General features: G+C 45.9%; 1 protein-coding gene across 1 annotated transcript in view; it reads left to right on the forward strand.

Annotated features, from left to right (window-relative positions):
- The window catches only part of FER1L6 (fer-1 like family member 6), a 110,567-nt gene that overhangs the window by 57,112 nt on the left and 27,931 nt on the right, over window positions 1-25,524 (forward strand). The window contains exons 21-31 of the mRNA XM_044914306.1: window positions 2,082-2,231; window positions 9,742-9,852; window positions 10,114-10,275; window positions 11,384-11,564; window positions 13,790-14,016; window positions 15,700-15,822; window positions 17,081-17,120; window positions 18,420-18,535; window positions 19,791-19,922; window positions 20,821-20,946; window positions 24,188-24,315. Of these exons, the coding sequence (XP_044770241.1) occupies window positions 2,082-2,231; window positions 9,742-9,852; window positions 10,114-10,275; window positions 11,384-11,564; window positions 13,790-14,016; window positions 15,700-15,822; window positions 17,081-17,120; window positions 18,420-18,535; window positions 19,791-19,922; window positions 20,821-20,946; window positions 24,188-24,315 (1,496 nt within the window). The remainder of the gene's footprint in view (window positions 1-2,081; window positions 2,232-9,741; window positions 9,853-10,113; window positions 10,276-11,383; window positions 11,565-13,789; window positions 14,017-15,699; window positions 15,823-17,080; window positions 17,121-18,419; window positions 18,536-19,790; window positions 19,923-20,820; window positions 20,947-24,187; window positions 24,316-25,524) is intronic.

Here is a 25,524-nt window from a genome sequence, read left to right on the forward strand (position 1 = left end):
CCTAAACCAACCTGCTGCCCTTTGTGGATTTCCCTTTGCTTTCAGACCCCTCCCAGATCCCGTTCTACGGCTGCCCTCCTGGGCCCCACCCAAGCCAGATCCTTCACAGAAAAACAATCAAAGGGAAACGTAGGAGAGAAAAAAATATATGAAAACTTTGTATTTTCTTCCTGGAGAGATACATGTAGACATGCAGAAGGTTCTGTTTACATTTGGGGGGCTGCAGCTATGTCGGGCCCGCCGCCCCAGGCTGGTGATCGGATGATTACATTCTGACTCTGCCAGAATGTGGCTCCAGTCTAGGACTTTCTCTCATTACCCAGTGGCTTGTACCCGCATTAGGGCCTGCTGCCTCTCTAAGCAATGAGTTTATATTTGGCAAATTAGCTCAGGTTTAAGTTTATACTCTTTTGTGCCCAGGGCAATTTTACTTAATTATTCCCAGCTTGGATCATGGACGACATAGACAGCAGACCACTTGTGTCATGTCCAGCGTCACATCCATCCCGCAAAGGACAGTTCTGACCCCACCAGCTTTGTTTGTTTTAAAGTCAAACTAATCATCTAAAATAATTATAAAATCATCAAATAATCATTCGTTGAAACGAAACCCCATTTCCACCTCAACCAAGGTTCTTTCTACAGCCAGGAGCACGAGTGCTGGTTTGAGTCCCAAGGCAATGAAGCAGAGGGGCTGCGAAAACCTGGCAGAAGCCGGGCACTGACTGCCAGCGCCGTCCTTGTACCTTGGAAGTCATTAATCCAACACCTTTCACTCAATAAAATGTAATGAGTGCCTGCCCTGGGCTGGGGGACACAGCAGTGAGTAAAGCAGGCAATGCGGCCATTCCTGAGATAAAGAGCGAGGCAGCCCCATGCTCCAGCCCCACGCTGCTCCTGGGGGAAGGCAGACCCACACTCCGGGGAGCAGGTGTGGCGAGAAGCAGGAGACGGCACGATCTCATAGTTCTTAAGGAAATTTGAGGCCCATAGGCAAACATACATACAAAAATATTTTAATGGCCTCTTTTTTTTTTTTTAAGATTTTATTTATTTATTTGACAGAGAGAGACACAGCGAGAGAGGGAACACAAGCAGGGGGAGTGGGAGAGGGAGAAGCAGGCTTCCCGCTGAGCAGGGAGCCCGATGTGGGGCTCGATCCCAGGACCCTGGGATCATGACCTGAGCCGAAGGCAGACGCTTAACGACTGAGCCACCCACGCGCCCCTAATGGCCTCTTTTATTACCAAGAAAATTGAGGCAGAACTGCTCTATCCCTTGAATATACTGATCATCATCATCTCATCATATCATCATATTACCATGTATTGAGCGCTCATTGTATACCAGTCACTGTGCAAAGCACATACATCACTAAGTCATTCCCCATGGCCCCATTAACAGGTATTATTTTTTCTTTTTTTTTTATTATGTTGTGTTAATCACCATACATTACATCATTAGTTTTTGACGTAATGTTCCATGATTCATTGTTTGCATATAACACCCAGTGCTCCATTCAAGACGTGCCCTCTTTAATACTCATCACCAGGCTAACACATCCTCCCACCCCAACAGGTATTATTTTTAATCCCTTTTAAGACATGAGGCTCAAAAAAGTTGAGTAAATGGGCCAAGGCCATAGAGCTAGAATGTAGCAGATTTGGGAGCAGGGACACTGGTTTACCTGAACTCCAAAGCTTTTGCATTCCATGACCACAGTGGTGTCCTGTCCTGCAGAGATTTTGGAAGGTTTGGTGCCACCTTATTTCTTCTTTTCCCCTTCTAAGCCTACCCTAGGTGATTATTTTAACTTAATTCCACTGAGCTCTATACGTTGAGAAGAGATAACCCCTAAGGGCCTTGGGCCCAGAAGTTTTCCCTGGGACCCCAAACGGATTCCCCTGCACGCTCCCCACTGCCCCCAGCCTTGGTCAGGGATGAAAGACGCTTGGCAGAAGAAGAGAGTGAGTTAGTAGCAAGAGGGACACACTGAGGCTGACAGTTTTAAAGGTGCACCGACGCAGGTCAGATCCAGGTAGGTATTGACAGGGGACAAATGCCTTTCTTTTCTGCCTTAGGGGAAGCCAGAATATTTGGGTGCCACCGTGGCTGCTCCTGTTGTGAAGCTAGCTGACCAGGACTATGAGCCGCCCGGGCTGTGCTATCACCCCATCTTTTGTGGGAGCCTCTCCGGAGGGGACCTCCTCGCTGTATTTGAACTGCTGCAGGTAAGCGAGCTGGAAGTGTCATCTGCACTCGAATCCACCTCATCTTCCTGGCCAGAGACGGGCCCTCGCTGGAAGTACACTCCATAAAGCTGTGCTTGGTTGCTCCCTGCTGCCCTGGGTCTGGAGGTGTCTCCTTCTTGGGATCTGGGAACCGCCACTTAACAGTTCAGGTAACATAGGCTATTTCTAGAGCCCCTGTGCTGGAGGTCAGAGTCCCAGGGTGAAAGCCTCATGGGTTTGGCCAGCAATGCTTGCACAGCCCTGTGTGCACGTCCTGGAGCTCACGTGGACCATGAGAGGATACGGGGGAAGAAGGGAGCAAACTTGTGGGCACTTACCACACGTGATGTTTGCTGCCTCACATAACTTTCATCACGTAGACCTCCCTCAACCCTGTTGAGGTATTATGATTCCCATTTTCCAGATCATAAACCAAGGCTTGGTGCAATTGACTGACCTACCTCATCATGCAGCTAAGAGCTGAACTGAGACCTTTAAAGCCTTTTGCTTCTTACACTGCATCACATAGTTGCCCCGAAGACAGTTGCCCCATCTTAATCAGTCCTATTAAAACATAGGGGAATTTCAGGGGCGCCTGGGTGGCTCAGTCGTTAAGCGTCTGCCTTCGGCTCAGGTCATGATCCCAGGGTCCTGGGATCGAGCCCCGCATCGGGCTCCCTGCTCCGAGGGAAGCCTGCTTCTCCCTCTCCCACTCCCCCTGCTTGTGTTCCCTCTCTCGCTGTGCCTCTCTCTGTCAAATAAATAAATAAAATCTTAAAAAAAAAATAGGGGAATTTCTGAACGTGTGTCTCAGAAGACTTTTCCAGGAAGCAGAGGCAGGATACTAGGGAGGGAAGCTGAGACTCTCAGGTCTGACTGGTCAGTGGAAAACCAAATGGGACATGGAGAAGATCTGGAAAAGAAGTGAGCAGAAGAGACCACTGCATTCACTGAGGCAGGCGGCACTTTACCTTTGGGTCATACCAATTCCTCTCTAGGTAACCCTGTTTTTCAGAAATCCTATTTTTAAAAAATTCACTTAATAGAGAAACTAGAAGGCAAGCACTCCTAAAACATAGAGACAAGGGAGAGGGAAGGTGACAGAGTCGGATCCCAAGGGTATGGATCTCATTTCCACCACTTAGTAGTATGTGACCTTGGGTAAGCTACTTAATTTCTGTTTCACCTGCAAAATGGGGATGATGATCAGTCTACTGAAAGTGCCTGGCATGGAATAAACACTCAACAAATACCACCTATTTTATTAGTAGTGGTAGTATGCCACAGAATATTGAAGCAAAATGTCTAGTCCCGCCTATTTATTTCAGGTGAAGAAATTGAGTGGGTAATAGAGAGGTAATGACCTGCTTAACATGGCAGGTCAGGGCCTAGAATCCAGCTATACTGATCGATTCCCCTGATGGCTGAGAGGCTGGAAAGTGTAATGGGGCAGGGAACAGCTGAGAGCGCCTTTAAAAAAGATCAATGTTGCCAGTAGGAACATTTCCCAAAGTGTGCTTCTTGGAACATCAGTTCAGAGACAGTGAAAAGAAAGTTTAAGAAATGCTTCACATTCCATATTCCCATAACCTGTTTGTTTTCATTGGTCTTCTTTTTAAAGTCGCTTTTCATTTATACAAGTGTTACTTTTTTGCTTAACAGCATAAAGTTCCCTTTTTAAAAACAAAGCATTACCTAATGAAAATGTTCACTGGATAATAGTACAGGGCAATATATGTGGTAGAGGAACGGCTGGAAAACCAGATCTAGTGCAAGGCTCCCGTTTCACATGTCAGGAAGCTGAGGCTCAGGGTTAACTGACTGGGATTCAGTCAGCTGTTCTTTAACCACAGGAAGCTGCCTGCCCTGCTCTGAGCCTGAGTCCCCTAGTCCCTCAGTGAGGGGCTGGGTGACTGGTCCCTACAGGCTTACCAAGGGATGGCTCTCAGGGTTTCTTGTCTTCCCTCCCTCCATGCTGAGGGTCCCCCCCTCCCCATCCCTTCCTCTCTTCCTCCACACTGAGGGTCTCCCCTCACCCCCTCCCTCCACAGCTGAGGGCACCCCCTTCCCCCTCTATGCGGAGGGTCCCCCTCCCTCTCCCTCCTCTCTCCCTCCACTCTGAGGGTCCCCCTCCCCCATCCCTTCCCTCAGGTACCCTCAGTATGAAGGGTCCTCCCTCCCTTCAAGCCGAGAATACCCCTCCCAACCTCCCTTCATGCTGAGGGGCTCTTCTCCCCTCTCCCTCCCTCTTTCCTCCACACTAAGGGTCCCCCCTCACCACCCTCTCCACTGCTGAGGGTACCTCCTCCCACCTCCCTTCATGCTGAGGGCACTCCCTCCCTCCCTCTCTCTCTCCCTCCATGCTGAGGGACCCCAACCACCTCCCTTCAAGCTAAGGGTCCCCCCTCCATCCCTTCAAGCTGAGAGTACCCCGTCTCCACCTCCCTTAATGCTGAGGGCCCCCCTCTCCTCTCCCTCCCTCTCTCCCTCCACACTGAGGGTCCCCACTCACGCCCTCCCTCCACTGCTGAAGGCACCCCCTCCCCTGTCCCTCCATGTTGAGGGGCCCCCTCCCCCCTTTCCCTCCCTCTACTGCTGAGGGTACCCCGAGATCCTGCTGCTTCCCCCCAGCTGCGTTAATTGTCAGAGGTGAGCAGCCTAGGAGATATAATTCATTAGGGTTTCATTAGGACTTCTCATTTGATTGCTTGTTCAAAAAGTAATTTGATCATCAGCATGACAGACTTAGTATGTGGATCTTGTACGTGCTGAGAAGACAAGAGCTGGAAAATGCCTTCATTTGTCGCCAGCTGCTCGCTCTCAGTTTTCATCTGTGGGTGGTTTGCTTCAGCCTCTCCACCTCCATTACTGAAATGCTTCTGTGTCTCAGAAGAAGGATTTGGTAACTCGGCTCTTCCGTGTCCAGACTGAATGCATTGTCTCTACTTCCCTCCCTGACCCCCTGTCCGCCCAGTCCTGGCACATGGCCCCACTGTTCTCCACTGTTCTCTGCCTTGAAAACTCAGACTCAGATTTAATTCTTCTCTCTGTGTCTGCACCCTTAGCCAGGCCAAGCCTGTCTTCGAATGGTTTCCATCTTCCTGCTGCCATGTATCTCTTCAGGATCCTTGCATTGGTCTGTTTCCTGGTCTTCTAGCTTCTTACTCTTCTTGTTTATGTCATCCTCCACATTCCTTCCAGAAGACAAGTTGGTTCATTCCACTCTCTTCTTCAGAAATCATCAATGGCTCCCCACTTCTTACCTCCAGAAACATTTCTCAAAGTCTATTTTGTGGAACACCAAATACAGTCCCTCTAGTTACACTGAAGAGAAATTTTGGGAAATGCTTCAAATTATATCCCTCCTGGGGATTTGGAATGCCCATTACCATGGTCAACACTCTGAGAGGATCCAAAATTTCCCAAATGCTGTGACTGTGACATTTTTTTTTTTTTTTTTGGCGTGATTTTCATATCTCATGAAAAGAAAGCCTGGCCCATAGAGAATGTCAGATTTCCACAGCTTAGCACTCAAGCTCTCCTATAACTTATCTTCAAACTGCTTCTTCAGCCTCATATTTCCTCATATTACTTTATACACACTCTGGCCTCTTTACGTCAGGCTACTCCAGGTTCCCTGACCTCACCACACAGATGCGCTCCTCTGCTTTTAGTCATGCTGTTAGCCCATTCTGAAATGTCTTCCCCACTCCACTCACCCCAACATTAACCTAAACCACCTGTTTATGATAATGGTCATCAAAGTTCAAAACAAGAGATGCCTCCTCCAGGAAGCTCTCCCCACCCTCACCTTGGTCAAATTAAATGTTTTCTCTTCTTCCATCCTATAGCACATTGCCTCTTTTTCTTTTTAACTCTGGCTACAGTAAGGTAAATTGTTTACAGGCTTGTGTCCATTAATTTGTAAGTTTTTTGAAGGCAGGACTACTTCACTCATTCATGCAGTCAAACAAATATTATTGAGTGTCCACTATGTGTCAGGCATGTTCTTAAGAATTCATCAGTGAGGGGTGCCTGGGTGGCTCAGTCAGTTAAACATCTGCCTCCAGCTCAGTCATGATCCCGGGGTCCTGGGATCGAGTCCCAAGTTGGGCTCCCTACTCAGTGGGGAGCCTGCTTCTCCCTCTCCCTTGACCCCTCCCACCCACTCGTGCCCTTTCTCTCTCTCAAATAAATAAATAAAATCATAAAAAAATAAAAATAAAAATAAAAAGAATTCATCAGTGAATAAAACAGGCAAAACTCCCTGCCCTCCTGAGACTTATATTCTAGTGAAGGGAAGATAATAGAGGATACTATGTAAATTATAATGTAACAGCAGTGTGACACATGCTAAGAAGAAAAGGTAATGCACTGGGAGATGTGGAGTGGACATGGGTGTGTGGGGGAGGGGGCAGTTCGACATTTTGGCATCCAGGGAGGCCTCACTGAGAAAGCGGTATGTAAGTCAAGACCTGAAGGGGAGAAGTGAGTCAGCCATGCTGGTATCTGGGCAAAGAGCATTCGATGCAGCAGGAGCAGCAAATGCCAGACTGTGAAGCCTAAGTGTGCCTGGCATGTTCAAGGACAAGCAAGGACACCAGTGCTTCTGGAGCAGGGTGTAGATCAAGTCAGAGGGAAAAGATCATGTGGAGCACTGTGAGGAGTTTGGCTTTTATTCTATAAAAGATGAGAAGCCAAGAGAGGATTTTGTTGAATTTTGTTAAATTTGTCTGGTTTATGTTGAAAACTATGGATGCTAGATTGGGTATGTGCTGAAGGGGCCCAGGGGGAAACAAGGAGGCCAACTGGGAGGCTCTTCAGGTAATCCAGATTGGAGAACTGGAGACTTGGATCAAGACTGTAGCCATGAAGAAGGATTCTGGTAGAGTCCACGGGATTAGCTGATGGGTTGGAAGTGGGGTGTGAGATTCATCTCCACGTCACACATGGAAGCCAACAATAATAGACACACAATACATAGTAGACTCTCAATACAATATCTTCAAACATGTCTCACTCATTCACAAAAATATGTAGACAAAATCTGAGCATAGGGTGATAATGTTTTCCTTGCGAGAGGATTTAAATTTGCTTCTGAGGTAGTTTGGGGCACTAGCAATCCTAGCTCACCTGAGTCCAAGATGGCATGAAGTCAAGCTTCCACCTTTGCTGTCTCCAGTAGACCCTCACTCCTAGGGAATTTACATGTGCCAGAAAATGTGCCAGGCACCTCGCATGCTGTGTCAGCCACTCTTCACAGCAACCCATGAATTAGATATCATTATCTTCACTTTGCAAATGACAGAACCGAGACTCAGAAACACTGAGCAACTTTTCCAAGTTTGCACAGCTAGCAAGCGCTGGAGCCCTGGGCTGTGCTACCCATGGCACCAAAGAAGAGGGGTATCGCAAATGTAAATGATGGGCTGAGGGACACAGAGGACGCAGAAGGGCTTCTGAGCAGCAGCGATTTTCAGATGAGCAGGACTGGGATTAAGGTCATGCATGACCCCGAGAGTGGCACCTGTCTAAATTTTGCACCCTAGGTCCTTGTCCTGGCCCTGCATCTGGATCTCCTTTGAGGTCCCGATATATTGTCTCCACTGGGCTATTAGAGCAATTGGCTTTTGGACCAACCTATTCAACCCACCTCTGATGGTTACCCTCTTGCATTTATAACTGTTCTTTATCTTCCTCTGGCCCCGTGTGCCGAGTAACTACACACCACGCAGATTCGTAAGCCAGTAGCCAACCCATTTCCCTGTGAAAATGTCTACCCATGGCTGGGAGCAGCCACACAGTCTACACCATGACGCAGAGCCCTTCAGGGTTGGTGTTGAGTTCAAGGGCATCTGTCAGGCACTGTGGGACAAAGCTTCTTCAGAACATTTCCTGGCGGCCCCGGAATGAGGAAACATGTGGTACTTTTATCAAAGCCCAGCCAGGGGCACCAGACTATGCCACCACCACAGCTGTTTTGTGGCTTTCCCTCCAGAGCTAGAGAAGCAGTCAGCTTTCTCAGGGAGGCGAGGTCTTGCAGGCTCAGTCGCTCAGGCCGTGCGGTACTGGGCATGCGTCCTCACAGCTTCCAGCGCCTTTATCTCATCTGGTTCTGCAGCTTCACTGTCTCCAGCCTCTTTGGCGTCCACGGTGTCTGCTGTCTTCTTTGTCTGAGCTTTCTCGTAATTAGCTTAACCGCATCTGTCGTTGCCAGCTAGAATATGTCTGTGAAGAAGAAATGGTGATATGTTTGTGCTTTGCCTGTTTTGAGGAGCAATTAAGCTTTTTTAAGCATATGGAGCTAATGTGTCAGTCAGCCAATAAACATTTATCAAGAGTCCACTGGGTATGGAGCACTGCTTAAGGGGCTTAGAGAATGAAATGAAGTAAATAGAGGCTTCCTCTTGGTCAAGTCAGAAAAACATACCCAGGGCATCTGGCTCTCAAAGGGTTTGAAGGGTCATCGGGCCCACTATCTGGGGCCCCAGAGAGGGGAAGGGACTCATACAGGGTCACACAGCGGGGCCTGGTTTCTGGGCTCAGGCCACTAATTTCTGCACTAAGCTTCCACAGAGAACACACTGCATTCCAAGGACCGAAGGGTAGGAGAACCACCACAGTGACTGGGGTCAAATCAGGGACGGCTTTTTGGAAGAAGTACGCATTGAGCCAAGCCTTGCAGTGTGGGGTGGCCTTTGTAGACTTGCCAAGCTCTTTGTGTGAGATTTCAGTGAAGCACGGGGATTATCCTCCTGCAGTTTCTGTATCTTCAAATGCACAGGAAATGATAACCTTTTCATTCTGGAGGTCTGTCTTCAAAAAGCTTCATTTCTGTTTCACTGATGAAGATGTAGTCTCTATTTGACTAAACACAAATCTCTTGGGGCTCCTGGGTGGCTCGGTCAGTTAAGCGTCTGCCTTCAGCTCAGGTCATGATCTCAGGGTCCTGGGGTAGAGCCCTGCGTTGGGCTCTGTGCTCAGCATGGAGTCTGCTTGTCCCTCCCCCTCAGTCCTGCCCCCCCCCACTCGAGCTTTTTCTATCTCAAATAAATAAATAAAATCTTTAAAAAAATAAATAAAAATGAATCTCTTTTGTACTAGTATGTAATGAGGGCGTAGCTAAGTCTCAGCGCTCAGAACCGGACTAGAGCCCTTCTCCACACCTCTGCTGTCATTCCAATGTGATCTCATCAGCTTGTGAGGACCCATTTGTCTTTTCTTCTCCCCTCTGTATTGTGAGCTTACCAAAAGCTTATTAACCTATTAACTTTGTGGCACATTCTAAGTGCTCACTAAATGTTGGTCACCCTCGTGGAGGTGTCAATGAATAAATATTTGTCAATGAATAAATCATTAAGTGTGGTGAAATGCACTGTCTTGGCTACACTTTAAGCTGGAAACATTCGTTTTGTTAAGTGAGTGTCATATGGATGAGGTGGTTGCTTGGCAGTGCTGGTCTTCCTCATCTCTCCCCCACCTTCTAACCAGCACTTGTTCTGTGTGGTAGGTCCCTTCATCTGGGCTACAAGGGCTCCCTCCCATTGACTCACCGGATGTTGCCCAGATCTACCCAGTTCCCGCCAACATTCGGCCAGTGCTGAGTAAATACCGAGTGGAGGTATGGTGCAGGGGAGGACTGACTTGTTCTTTGGGGCTAAGGGCAGTGGTGCATTGTCATACCTGCCTGTGTTGTCTGAGGGGATTGCGGGGTGGAAACGAGGCATAGCTGCCAGAACGGGGCTCTCAGGGAGCTGCTCGGTCCTGTCCCAGAAGAACATACTTTAGTTCCCGGGCAGCACACCTGACTTCCCACACCCACACCTGCATGCCGGCTCCTCCCGGGGTCTCTGAGTGACAGCTCTGCTGGTCCTCTCGTCAGGTCCTCTTCTGGGGAGTCCGAGAAATGAAGAAGGTGCAGCTGCTCTCCGTGGATCGCCCTCAGGTCCTCATCGAGTGTGGGGGACGAGGAGTCAAGTCCTGTGTGATCCAGAGCTACAAGAACAACCCGAACTTCAGCGTCCAGGCAGACGTTTTCGAAGTGGTACAGCCTCTCCTTCTCCTGCCTGCTCATTCCCTTCATTTCCACAGATGGGACCCCCTCCTTCATTCACTTGGCTTGGGGAGATGCTTCAGAGTTTTGGGTGTCCACTACCTACAAGGAAGAACAGTCTGAGTAAAAAGCAAGAATCTCAGACCAGGATAAAATGGACTTTTGTTATTGCTGTTGCATTGTCTTGTTTTTAAAGGTTCAGTAAATCCAAGCAGGTGGACAGTGGTTCCCAAAGTGTGGCCCCCAATTCATCAGCATCAGCATCCCCTGGGAACTTGTTAGAAATGCAGATTCTCAGGCCCTGCCCCAGTTCTGCTGAATCAGAAACTGCTGGGGGTTGGGGCCCAGACGCCTCTGGCTTAACAAAGTCTCCAGTGATTCTGATGCATGCTAAAGTTTGCAGACCACTGGCCTAGAAGGTTCCTTAACGAAACTTATTTTAGTGGTTAGATTTTTAAAAAATTATTTGTATGTACCATGTCAGCGGCTTGCATGTGAACTTACGTTTCTAAAGTGATGTTTTTTGACACCTGAGCTTCTATTTCAATATTTCAACACACATATTTGTGTTCTGATCTGGAACTAACTGTGAAGAACGTTTGCTTTGTGTGACACAGCTCCAGTGGACACATTTCTAAATCAGCAGAGAGTGGAATTAGAGGATGTGCACGGTGTTTGCAAACCTGTCACACTGGGCGTTGTTGAGCCTCTGGGGCCACCGGGAGACAGGAGAGGGAGGGCACTGGCCCCTTACCCTCAGTTCCATTTTTAATGTGTCCACTTTCATCTGTTTTCTATCTTGGGTCTGGCTCAGCGTTCAGTTGAATTGGCAGTCTGTGATTTTTGCATTTTACACCTGGGATGACTTGTCAGTGCCATCCCTCATATTATGGATAATTGTTCCCTGGCTTGGAAGGCAATGCTCCAGACTTCTGGCCAGCTGCAGGGGTGACCCGGAGGGCAGAACAAAAAGGCAGGGACAGAGGGAGGATGGGTGCCTGGCTTGCTTTGATCCTGCCCCTCAAGAGGTCAGCAGGGCACCAGCAGCTGGGCTCAGCCCAGGCAGTGCTCCCCACTTCACCCTGGCCTCTCTTCCCAGGAGCTGCCTGAGAATGAGCTTCTGCACCCGCCCCTGAGCATCTGCGTGGTGGACTGGCGAGCTTTTGGGAGGAGCACCCTGGTGGGCACCTACACCATCAACTGCTTGAAGCAGTTTTTGTGTAAATCCAAGGAGTCCCCGGCCCTCACCTCCCAGGTGGACGGAACCCAAGCGGAGCAAGGTAGGAAGCACCTTCTAGATTCTGGAGCTTCAGACTACAAAGCCGTCGTGCCTGCAGAGGCCTGCTAGGGGACACCACAGGAAGTGGGAGCCCCACCGTCAAGTCGAACTTTCTGAAGAATTTGCTCCTGCAGTCCCCTCAGCTTCTTTAGCTGCCAGGTTCTGACTCTAAGACTGACATCAGGGTCAGCTCCTCTAAGAAGGCTTCCACGAATATGAGTCCAGCTCCCTTCCGCCTCCACTCCCTGACATTTTTCTTTGCTTGATGTTACTTTGATTTGTTCCCTTTTGGATCTCAGGTGCAGAGTGGAGTTAACTGCACTTCTCTGCTCGTGCTGGGTAGTCATCACTGGTCTGGTCAAGGCTTCTGTCTCATACCCACTGCCCTCCTGTACCTTATGCCCCATCCCCACTCCCGCCCCCTCCCACTGCAGGCCCCACACTGCCCCTCCTTGTAAAATTTCAGTCAATTTAAATGACATACATAACACGATGCTGTAATCTTCATTTGGTTTCCTACTCTTGTGCTCAAAGCAATGCTTTAAGATCTATCCATATTGCTGTGTGTACGTTAGTTTGTTACCACTACCTGCTGATCCACCCCACTTTGCTTTTCCTTTCCCCTCATATTGGACCCCTAGGCTGCCTCCAAGTCTCCACTTCCACAAATGATGCTGTTACGAATATCCTTGTGAGCGCTGCCCAAGGGAGGATCCTGTGCGGGATTTTCTTTGGAATATACACCCAGGAGTGAGATTACTGGTTCCCAGAGAATGTGCACATGTAATTCCACGGAGTACTACTACCAGAGGGCACTCTAGAGAGCTGTGCTGGTTTACACCAGTCTACACCAGTTTACGTTCCTACCATTACTGCGCCTGGAGTACCATTTGCTTCTTTCTCAATACCACCTGCTATTATCCACCTTTCTGAGCGTTTGTTTTGTTTTGGTTTGGTTTTTGTCACTCTGCTGTGTATAAAGTGGTATCTCATTTTTATTTCAGCTTGGTTGTCTCTGATTACTCCTGAATTTACACATCTCTTTACATGCTTGCGCCACCTTGATTTCCCTCCTGTGATTTGCTCACATCCCTTGCCCAAGTTTTATGTGTTTTTTTAAATTTTCTTTTTGGTATATTCTAGATGTTTATATCCTGTAGATCAGATCTTCTCCTACTCTGATAACTGCTAAGCTAACCTGCCTGTGATCCCCATCTTTGAAGAGAAATTCTTAATTTTAATGTAATCATATCCATCTGAATTTTAAACTTTATGGCTTGTTCTTCCAGAATTTTGTTTGAAAACGCTTTCTCAATTGTTGGTGACAAAAATGTTGTTTTATATTTTCTTCTATTAGTGTTATGTTTTTAAGTTTCACATTTAGATCTGCAGTTCTCTGTGTTTGTACATGGTTTAAGATAGGGAGCTTGCTACATTTTTCTCCATAGAGTACATCATTTTCCCCCAAAAGAGTCTACTTGCCCCATTGTTTTGTGCTGTCAGCTTTTTCATAAATCAAGTAGCCATATATCCCTAGTCTATTTCTGAGCTTTCTATTCTGACCCACTGATCTCTCCATCTCTGTGCCCAGCACAGAGTAGATGCCTATCAAGTGTTTATGGAGTTCAATTTTCTGTTGAAAAATCAGCAGCTGGGGAACAGAAACTCCGGAGGCTCCCAACTGGGAAATGTTTCTGAGTACTGGATTCTACAGCACAAAATGGAGAGAAGAGGACCCTTGGCAAGAAAGGACAGTGTTATGATCTTTTCACTGGATCAACAATCCAGTTAAAAATCTCACAAAGTCCAGGAACCTACCCCTGCTCCCTGATGAGCACATGTAATCACGTGTCCAGAGTCTAGCCTGCAGTTGGGAGCTCACAGACCTCTGGAGCCTCCAAAGTTTCCCTGAGTTAACTGGGACTGGGAAAAGAAAACCCACACAGAGGACCTGTGCCCTAAACCTTGATATGCACTTTCCTTATGACCACAGTTATTTAAAATAGCTCTGAAGGATCAATAATAAGTACAAGCATTTATTGAATCCTGATTATCCCCCAGTGAGATGGGATTTTTCACCATCATTTTGTAAATAAGGAAAATGAGGGTCAGAGATATAAGAACTTGCCATATTTGAATCCAGATCTGTCTGACTCTCAGTACTGGATCTCTGAAATGACCACCCTGCTTTGCAACCCAGTTGACCTGATATACTTCCAATTTTAGCTCTTTCAGATTTGTCAATAGCCACTGAGCCCTCTGGATCCCTTGGCTTCTCACAGGAGCTTCCAACAGATCACATCTATGTGGATATTGAGCCGCCTCCCACAGTGGTACCCGACTCTGCCCAGATTCAACCAAGCAGCGTGGTTGATATCCCTGACTCATCTCCTATGCTTGAGCCTGAACCCAAATCGGCAGCCCAGGAGCCACCCAAAGATGGTAAAGCTAAGGTCAGAATGTAACTCCTTTTCATATTTGCAAAGCTTTGCTTTGGAGGCTCTAGATACTAAGCCTCCCACCTATTAGCTGTGTGACTGTGAGCAAGCAACTTCACGTTTCTGAGCATCAGTTTCCTCATTTGTAGAATGAACATACTGATATCCACTTCACAGATAAGCCAATGTATATGAAATTCAAGTGCTAGCCAACTGTGACAGTCATATTTAATTGAACAGAAACTCTTCTAAATTAATTAGCTTGGAAAAACAATAGTTTCTGTATCTAGACCCATTCCATAAATATTTAGGACCTACTTCGTACAAGGACAAGTAAGAAAAAAAAAAAAAAGACGTATTCCCTGGAGTCTAAAGCAAAATGCTTAGCTGAGATTCTGGAAGGCAAGAGGGATAAGTACACAAAGAACCATAAAACATGAATGTGATGAATCTTTCTAAGTCATAAATTTGCGTGCACAATGCTGGTGTGTCAACTGATGAAGCAGCAGCCAGTTTTTAAAAAGTCCAGAGGGATTGCCTGCCCAGCTCATGGTAAAGGCTGAAATAAAAAGCAGAGTAGGACAGATTAATGGATATTTGCTCAGGCTGTTCCTATTGTATCAATGCTCGGTATGACCCTCCTTGGCCCCCAAGGGCTTCTCTGCATCCTACCAGCAGTGCACCTGCCACTTCCTGTTAGAATTCCGGCTTAAGTGTGCATTGCCACCATAAAATTGTGGGCCCCTCCAGGTCACAGATGATTTTCTTAAAGATATCAGTATCCCCTGCTCTTGATAGAGTACCTGGCACATCACAGCTACTCCAGAGATGTCTGAGAGCAGACAGATGATGAGTACATGATGAGTCTGTCATGGGACCACTGTCCTCTCCCCAAATGCCTCCTCTCTCCTATTCATGCATCACCGCCTCTCCTGTCCCTCTGTCTCCTCCTGCATATGGTTGCTGGTGTCATTGATTTGGACCCATTCACATCAGAAATGACGCTAACAGGAAATTGTCTACATGACATCGCTTAATCCTCCCAACAGTGAAGTAGGCAGGTAGGATTGTCCCCAGCAGAGGAAACTGAGAATCACAAAACTTATATTAATTGCTTGTCAACTAATACCTTTCTTTCTTTTTTTTTTAAGATTTTATTTATTTATTTGACAGAGAGAGAGACAGGGAGAGAGGGAACACAAGCAGGGGAGTGGGGGAGGGAGAAGCAGCCTTCCTGCAGAGCACGAGCCCGATGCGGGGCTCGATCCCAGGATCCTGGGATCATGACCTGAGCCGAAGGCAGACACTTAATGACTGAGCCACCCAGGCGCCCCAACTAATGCCTTTCTGCCATAGCACACTGTATCATGCCGCCTGCCTGTCTCCTCTACTGAATGAAGCTTCCCTGATGCTGGGATTGTTTCTCATTCCCCTTTCATCCCCAGTGTCAGGCACCATATCTCATATCTGTGTGTTTAAGTAATAGTAAATGTTCACTGAATAAATGAGTGAATGCATGGGTGGATGATTAAAGTATCATTTATGGAAATGTTACAGAGAGCTACAGCCTCAAAAGCTGCTCACACCCTCATCTGCTTCCAAGGGGACCTGTGTGTTCCCTTCCTCAGGAAACCAGCCAGCCACCAGCAGGCAGATCCATGAGGCCTCCCTAATAATCCATCCCTCATCCCTTGCCAGGATGCCAGGAAGCTTTCTCGAAGGTCGACCAAGAGGAGAAAGAGGACCATAGCGGATGAATCTGCTGAAAACGTCATTGACTGGTGGTCCAAATATTATGCCTCCCTGAAGAAAGCACAGAAGGTAGAGTGTCTCCTGACTGTGACAGTCAAGGGATTGGATAAGAAAACACAGCGCCCTCCACAACACCCTCCCACACCCCTGCAAACCCATATTATCCCCTTCTAGATTCTACTATAGGTTAGGCCCCACTCAGGTGCAGTTCTTTTAACTACAGAAAGGGTCAAAGCCTGGAAGCATCCAGAATTGCAAAATCCTCACCCTCTGGCTGGAGCTGACCCTAGGACACAGGCTCTGTTGTAAATGCTGGAAGGATGTTCAGTCCGGCATAGCATCTAGAGATCTAGCCCCTGTCAGACTCTGAAAGGTCCAGCCATGAGAAAGGGGGTCTCTGGATAGATGGGTATAGCAATAGGGGCTTCAGGTGCACCTGGAGATAGCCAGATCAAAGGGCCCCAGGTCTCCAGCAGGATTCTAAGTTCGTATGGGAAGCTACCAATGTAAAGGCAGAGGAGTTAGCCTTAGCAAATGCAAATAATGAACAGGTTGCCAGAGCAGAGCTTTGTGTATATGGAACAAGAAAGATATTGAGTTACAAAACTGGAGAACCACTGGAAAGTGGGTCAAGAGATTCAGGCAAAATCTCAGGGGCTGAATTTGGTAAAACGTCTCATCCTTAAGTAAACAAGGAAAGGAAAATTAGTCCTATGGTATCACATTCAGTTGCATAGAATCTTCTGATTCTTTCGTTTGTTAAGACCATAGTTTCTTCATCTAGGGCTACACGTGAGTATTGATATATAGTTAAATAAACAAGCCAAACGGTGGCCCCTGCCTCCAAACTCCCTCCTGTTGTTGCAGTGGACACTACCAATCCCAGGGAGGGCTCAGCCCTTTTTCCTTACCCTGCTAACCTCCCCAACCCCTGGGACCAACCCAAAGACCCAACAGCCTGGCGTGCCAGCAGATAGAACTCATGGTGCCAACTGGGTGATGCTCCAGGGAGGTGGGAAAAGAGGGGAGAGAGGTAGTAGCCGAGAGGGGGCTGTGCACACAGGGCAGGGAAGTCTGCTGCTTGCTAGTGCTTTTTTCGGACACATGGGCGCCTCTTCTGTAGGGACAGGTATCTTGCTGCAGGAGGGTCCTGGTCTATCAGCGAAGCTTCGCTTGGGGGCTTCTTGGACACAGTTTGCATAGTCTTTTAAAATGGCGTCTCCAAGAATGCAGAAGGCTGAGATGATGGAATTGGAACTGTTGGCCATCAGGACTCATAAATGAGTCATGGTAGGGTCAATAATCTAATCTCCCTCTTTTCTCAAAGGAAAAGGAGAGCAATCCCAAGGAGAAAAGAGGCAATGCAGGTAAGTTATTTGAGCATGGAATCTGGCCATTGGGGTTAGAATATACTAAAAGGAAGCAGTGGGAGGCATGCTCGTGCTCCACTCCCTCATTTCCCACATGAGGAACAAGCTCACGAACATGACAACACTCTAAAAATGTAGCTGATTTGAGCTGGACTGGGACCAGATCTCAGGTCTCCTGAACCCAGTTCAGTGCTGGCTCCTGTCTTGGTGTAGAAACAGCAAAGCAAAAGCAGGAGGAAGCTGGCATGATGGGCCAGATTCTGCGTGGTGAACTTTAATAGAGGTGACCCGGGTTTTAGGTTCCCAATTCGGTTAAGGATCCGGTAGATCTGGTTTGGCAGAATTTCAAATGAAAGAGGGCAGGGATTTGAAATGACCACAAACTCGATTCAGGCCATCGGTAGGTCTTGACCTAAAATTAACAGTGATAGCAAGTGGTGGTGCTTTTTCAGGTGACACTGAGAGAAGTAGGAGAACCAGAACCAGGCTCACTCAGTTCCTCAACCACTCCTAATTGGCAGATTTAATCCCAAGACCAGCCTCATGACATTAGCCACAGCATCTTCACTTTGCAGATGGTAAAACAGAGGTACAAAGAGATTGAGTAGCTAGCTCAAATTTATATGCTGGAAAAGAGCAGAGCTAGAGGTCTGTTCCAGATGGTGTTTTCCTAGAGACTGCTCCTGGAAAATTCCTGAGTAATCTCTCTAATGACATTTGTGACTTGATGCAAGACCCTTAACATAGCTGAGCCTCAGGTTGCTGAACTAGATGAATCTCAAGTCCCTAAGCAGATCTGAGAGGAAATGTAACTAATTGTACATTTAGTTACATGCATATTTTCTAAGTATATGTAACTTCACACTTAGAAAATTCAATTTTCTAAGTATATGTAACTTCACACTTAGAAAATTCATGTCTATATGCATGATGATAAAAAGTTACCAACTTCTTAGCCAGTTGGATGACTGGGCAACATCCTTCCTTCCTTCCTTCCTTCCTTCCATCTCTGGGCCTAATTTAATGAATTCTTACCTACACCAGGACAGGCCAGAACATTGCCTGGCCCTGGGGATCTGTTGTCACTGCATTGCTCCGTGAGTGGTGTCACCTCCCATCCTGCAACACACAGACTTTAGGCCGTATGTAGCAACTCTGCAGTGACATGTTACTATTTCTTTTTGAAAACAAAAGTCCTGACACCTGCAGGAACAAAGGGAAAGAGGGAGCTTGACTCTGTTTCTTCTCATCTCATTAGCACTGAGAAGTCTAACAATTTCCACTAAATATCCACAGAGGCAAAACCAGACGAGGTGGTGGTAAATATAGAAAATGGGCCAAAGAAGAAGAAGGACAAGATGCTCAAGAAGAAACCCAAAGAAGACGAAATTCCCAACCTGGCTGTCTTGCAGGTGTGTGGACACGGCCATCTTCACCAGGGGTGGGAAGCTCCAGATGGGGGTTCTGTTAGTGTTTCAGTGAACCCTAGTAATGCCTTTGTCTGAACTAACTTACTTTGTCTTCATTATAATCACTGATGCAGAGAAATGAACCTTAACAAGCGGGCAAGCAAGACAATGGGGCTTGCTAATTTTCTATTTTCCGTGTCCTCATATTGAGAAGGGGCATAACTTACATTGGTTAGCCTGGATCCAGCAAGGTAACTTGCAGTGAATGAGTTCCCCTTGGCTCACCTCTCAGAGCTTGACATCATCATGCTCAAAATATGATCAAAATAGCAGGAGTTGTTTTTAAAAAGATTAATTAATTTATTTATTTATTTGAGAGAGAGAGAGAGAGAGAGAGAGCGAGCATGAGTTGGGGGGAGGGGCAGAGGGAAAGAGAATCCTCAAGCAAACTCCCCACTGAGCATGAAGCCCAAAGCAGGGCTCCATCCCAGGACCCTGAGATCATGACCTGAACCAAAATCAAGAGTTGGCTGCTTAACTAACTTAGCCATCCAGATGCCCCCAAATAGCAGGAGTTTTAACTCTCACTAAAGTCAGCTCCATCAGACCAATCTTAACATTAGTCAGAGGCTATTAGCTAGAGGCATATTTATGGATATGAAAATTAGGAGTATGAAAATTACATGTAAGAAATTTAGATAAGTAATTTTGATAGGAAATTTGCATAAGTGATTTAATTATATTACCAAACCTAAAACTCAATTCAATTTTGCATTTCTAAAGTACATATATATATGTAACTTCACACTTAGAAAATTCATGTCTATATGCATGATGATAAAAAATATTCCATTATTTCATATGTGTTAAGAGTTAGATGCTTAATGGACATTTATTGATTTGAATGTCCTCAAAATATTATAGTCTAGATACAATAACCAGATATCAATTTGCTATAAAAAGCTTTATCATATTTATCATAATATATTATATATTTTAAAAAAATTTTGGTTTAGCTATACTTCTTGGAACTTCAAAGTTTAGCCAAAAGATTTTATAAGTTTCAGAGTGGTAGCTAGTTCTAGGAATGCTGAGTCAATCATATTCCTTTTTTTGCTAAAAATAAATGAACTGTGGCCTCTTAGATTTTTTGAATGGGCATATATCAAGGCTAGTTTTGGAGAATCTTGGCATTTCTCATTAAATCAATCCTGGGCCTTCCTTCCTCTGAGCACTCTCTTCTCCCTTCTCCCTAAAGATATATGAGGGTGATCTCGAGAGTGAATTCAACCATTTTGAAGACTGGGTGAAAACCTTTGAACTCTTCAGAGGCAAGTCTACGGAGGATGACCATGGCCTGGATGGGGACCGAGTCATAGGGAAGTTTAAGGCAAGTTCCAAAGTTAACCCTTTTATTTGGCTCTCCTGTCTGTAAATGACTGATGTGACTCAATTCTGTTAATGAGATTGTGGTGCGGGATGTGTGTAAGAAAATTCCCTAGTCTTTATGCAAGAGCTTCTCTAGAACCCCACAAGGTCTAGCCCTGGTCTTTTGAAATATTTGGCTTGTGGTCAATGAAGTGAGTCGGAACTCAGTCTGATGGGATATAAGGAGACAGAGTTGTTACCTAAAAGGATCACTGAATTTTATTTTGCTTCTCTCACCCCTGACCTACCAAATCGATGATTTATGCAGATGTACTAATTGGATGATTAATCAAACACCAGCTGTTCATCCTGGCAGACTCTCGGTGTCAGCATCACAAAGAAGTGGTTGGCATTTACTATGACCTGCTGTGCGCTGGGCCATTTGGTGCAGGGCCGTGTGCTGGAAATAGCACAGAGACTGCAGTTGGCCCCTCTCTGATATTGTAGTACTAACTCGCTTCGTGATCTTGGACTTGACCTCCATGGGACTCATTGGCAGCATCGGAAAATAGGAATACTGCAGTAAGGCTCGAAGGACCTAGTGGGGGAAAGCACCAGCTCAGCTCCCTGTGTGTTAAAGGTCCTCAGTATCCCATCTGATGCTCCTATCCACATTCCTCACCGAACAGCCCTATGAGGAGGCTGTTATTGTACCAACACCGATTCACTGACATACCGAGAAGCACCTCAGACACAAGCAGTTTACGTGGACTGCCTGAGGACCCCCAGACACAAGGGTAGCACCAGCCCAGGTCCTGCTGGGTCCCAGACTCCACTCATTTTCCCAGCACTATGCCCTCTAGGGCTTTGGTGGGACATATGACCATCTCGTTTCACTGGGTCATGCTTTACTGTTCCAGGGCTCCTTCTGCATTTACAAGAGCCCCAAGGATTCCAGCATCGAGGACAGTGGGCAGCTCAGAATCCAGCAAGGCATTCCACCCAACCACCCCGTCAAAGTCCTGATCAGGGTGTATGTTGTTGCGGTAAGCCGTTCTTGTTTACTCAGGGATTGTCTTAATCTGCTCAGGCTGCCATAACCCAGTACCACAGACGGTGGTGAGGTAAATGACAGACATTTATTTCTCACCATTCTGGAGGCTGGAAGTCCATGATCAAGTTGCCAGCAGAGTTGGTTTCTGGTAAGGCCTCTCTTCATGGCTTGTCAGTGGCTACCTTCTTACTGTGTCCTCACAAGGCCTTTCCTCTGTAAGCATGTAAGCACGTGCATGCACACACACATACACATAATGAGAGTTCAAGCAGGAGAGTGAGAAAGAGAGAGAGCCAGGGAGAAGGAGACCTGGTGTCTCTTCCTCTTCTTATAAGGCCACCAGTCCTTTTGGATTAGGGCACCACCCTTATGACCTCATTTAACCTTAATTAGCTCCCTAAAGACCCTGTCTCCAAATATAGTCACATCAAGGGTTAGGGCTTGGACACAGAATGTTGAGAGCACACACTGCAGTCCATAACGGGGGGTATGAAGTTTGGTTGGTAATGTGCACATTTGCTGGCTTTTCACTCAGGGAAAATACTTCGCAGGCATGTAAGACTGCTCTGGGTAGCTTCATTTGCTCTCTGTGGTTGCCTGATAGCTGGAAAGAAGACCAAATAGGCCTGGAGCAGGAAGCTCACAGGCAAGAGAGCAAAACCAGGGCAAAGCAGAACAGCTATCCCTGTGAAATCCTCCCCTAGGCTCGGGCTCTGCATTGTCGTGGTCAGAAATTTCATTTCAAATATATTTCCAAGAAAAGTATCTTTTCTGCTCTAGGCTTCCTACTTTCTGATAATGAGAGCACTACACTTTTTTTTTCCTCTTTTAAGTTTTTATTTAAATTCCTGTTAGTTACCATACGGTGTAATATTGTTTCAGTTGTACATCATAGGGATTCAGTACTTCCATACATCACGGGTGCTCATCACGACAGGTACCCTCCTTAATCCCCATCACTTATTTCCCCATCCCCCACCCTCCTCCTCTGGTGATCATCTGTTTGTTCTCTGTAGTTAAGAGTCTGTTTCTTGGTTGAGAGCACTACACTTTAATTATGAAACTTTTTGACCTGATTGCCCGGAAGCTTGGGGCCACATTTGATGTTCAATCAAAGCAAATCTCTGCTGAACCTTTATGGTTCATGTATTTGTTTTCCTATCCTGCCCTTGGAGTTGATTTTCATAATCCTATTTGATTGCAGTAGGCTTATTTTATTCTAACTTCCTTCTTCAAATTGCCTATATCCTTTTTTAGAAACATAAATGAGGCATAAAACAAAGATGAATTATTCTTTAATACTTAGGGAAAATATAAATAATAAGTTAATTTAAAAATCTTATAGGGGCACTTGGGTGGCTCAGTTGGTTAAGCATTTGCCTTCGGCTCGGGTCATGATCCTGGGGTGCTGGGATCGAGCCCCAAGACGGGCTCCCAGCTAAGCAGGGAGCCTGCTTCTCCCTCTCCCTCTGCCTGCCGCTCCACCTGCTTCTGCTCTCTCTCTCTCTGTCAAATAAATAAATAACATCTTTAAAAAAATCTTTTAATTTAATAAAATATCCAAAAATGTAAAAAATACTACTACTTAAAAGTTGCTCCAAGAAAGAAATCAAATCTCCCCACCTCTGCAATTCTATCCCTGGAAATAACTCACTTTTCTTATGACTATGTAAACACATCCATATCTATAGTTGAACAATGTGGGGGTGAGGGGTGCCGACCCCCCTCTCAGTTGAAAATCCACATATAACTTTTGACTCCCCACAAACTTAACTACTAATAAGGCTACTCTTGACCTGAAGCTTACTGATAACATAGCCAGTTGATTAACACATATTTTGTGTATTCTATGTATTATATGCTGTATTCTTATAGTAAAGTAAGCTAGAGACCAGAAAAATATTATTAAGAAAATCATAAGAGAAAATACATTTACAGTACTGTACCATATTTATTGAAAAAAACCCACATGTAAGTGGGCCTGCACAGTTCAAACCCATGTTTTCAAGAGTCAACTGTATTTACGCTTGTCTACAGCTACATCTAAGTACTTATTTAATAGACTCTTGCTTCATGCATTACATATTAATCTCTTTTTCTCTTATATAGTATAACTTGGTCATTTTCCAGATCAGTACATATAGGTGTTCCTCTTCTTTGTAGTAGACACCTAGTGTTTTCTTGAATTAATGTAGTTCCCATTTATTCATTCATTCAACAAATATTAAGACTCTGCTCTAGGTCCTAGAGATAATGTAATGAACAAGATAGACGGCACCCTTGCTCTGATGGAGATCACACACTAGCGGGGGGGGGCGGGTGGTGTGGGGATTAAGAAAGGACAAAAATAAACAGAGGAGCAGATAAATGAGATGAATGTCAGAAATAACTGCTACGTGAGGAATTAAAACTGGGTGATGTGATGAGAGCAAATGGGGAAAGGGTATTTTGGATTTCTCTATATTGGATTTCTCCCTAAGTAATTAACATACAGGTTATTTACAAATCTGTCTAGAAAACAATGCTCTGATGAGCATCCTTGAAAACAGAGCTTTGTGTGCTTATGTATTCCATCTGTAGGACAGAGTCCTAAAAGTGGGATCGTTTCTCACTCAGCTCTCATTTCTACAGTTTCTCACCAGCCCCCTATCTGGGCCTTCGCTTAGAAAGCATTTCCTTGGGATTGGTTAAGGCCCAGCTTGTCTAGAAGCAGACCTCACTCTGAGAAACAGACCACTACTCAGCTGGCCCGTGCTAAATGCAGGCCTGACGGAGTCATGGATTCAGAGCCCATCAGTTGTGGGATGGGCCTTCACGTCCCCCTCCCCATGATTTTACAGATAGATCTTGGAGAGGGGCCTGCCCAAGATCATACAAGAAATAGGACTAGAACTCAAAGTCATGCTTTCTGGCTCGTGTCCAGCATAGTGCTCATTACTCTGTGCCAAGCTTTGCTTTCCACTGGGGAGATGGCTCCAGAGAAAGTTCAACTTGAGAAAAGCCAATAACTTTTCTTTCAGCAGCAAAATGGAGAGGCTAAAGCAGTGGTTCTTAACCTTGGATGCACACTGGAATCATCTAGGGAGCTTCTAAAAGTCCCAAAGCTCAGGGTCAATTAAATTAGAATCTGGGGATGGAACTCAGGCATCCATATTTTTTAAAAATCCCAGGTGATCTGAGTGTGCAGCCAATGTTGGAAACCACTGGACCAACAGAATTTTCTTTCTCTCCAGGCATTTAATCTCAGCCCCGCTGATTCGGATGGCAAAGCGGATCCCTACATTGTGGTCAAGCTTGGCCAAACGGAAATCAAAGACCGGGACAAATACATCCCCAAACAACTGAACCCAGTATTTGGAAGGTCAGTGGCCACCTGGGTCATGACATACTGTCCTGTGTGTGTTTGTTCCTGCTGTGTCTCTGGGGGGGGGGGGGGCTAGTGCGTATGTGTGTGTGTCTGAGTGAATGTGGCAGGAAGTTAAGCTGACCTCTTGGTAATCGCCGAACTAACCTTCACCAAGCTAACCTTCATGGAGAACTAAATTCTTTTGTGACCCCTTCAGGAATTTGGTGGTACCTGGTGATTTTCATGCCCATAGTTTTCCAACAATGATTTTCTTAGATCTTAAATACAAGAGGCATCTGAACGGTCATCAGATTCAGCCTTCTGCCTTTGGACAGAGAGATTTCCTTTTTATAATCAAGCCAAGGGCAGCAACAGAGAGATTAAAAACTTATTCAAGTTCACACAGCTCATGAGTAGGGGAGAAGGGGCCATACCTTTGGTCTTTTGTCTCCTATCAAAGGGATTTTTCCATCAGATCATTTTGCAGCTCATCTGGGGTGACCCCTGAAGTAAACAAATTGAATTGCATCCTCTGCTTGTGTTTTACGTTCCTGCAAAGTGTTTCAATACACATTGCATTTGTTCGTGTTTGGGTGAATGAGATGTTTTCCAGTTCACAGCAACCCTACTGCCCCCATTTGTCTTCTAACAGCTTATGGCACACATTTGTGTTCCCCGCTTGGATTTGTGCACCTGATTGCTGTTAACTTTGGAGTTAGATAAATGTGGGTTACATTCTGCCACATACAGGCTGTGTAACTTTATGCAGGTGGCTTAACCTCTCTGATCCCAGTTTTTCTAACAAACAATCATGACACTTGACTCTCAGTGGCCTTTAAAAGATTAAATATACAGCACTTAGCACATTATCTACACGAGCATGTAGTTGACACTCAGAACACATCTGTTTCCTCCTTCTCCCCCGGTGATAATCATTTTAGCAATGGCTACGTCCTAACTGTATTTAACTTCTTTTTTTCTGGAGTAGCAAGGAGCGTGAGAGGAACTCTCCCTTAGCCTCATTTAAATTCATTTACACTTTTGTGATCGCTGTGGACCCTCTGACATTTGATCAGAATGAACCTCTTAACACTTTATTGCTCTGGAGGAAATGAGGCGATACATGATCTTGCCTGTTCAGATTAATGAGAATGATTAAAACAATGGTGCCAGGGAGGTTTACCCTTGCTTCCCTGACCCAGAGATGACCTTTATTATTACTTG

The sequence above is a fragment of the Neomonachus schauinslandi genome, chromosome 4 (assembly GCF_002201575.2).
Source record: "Neomonachus schauinslandi chromosome 4, ASM220157v2, whole genome shotgun sequence".
Classification (NCBI taxonomy): domain Eukaryota; kingdom Metazoa; phylum Chordata; class Mammalia; order Carnivora; family Phocidae; genus Neomonachus; species Neomonachus schauinslandi.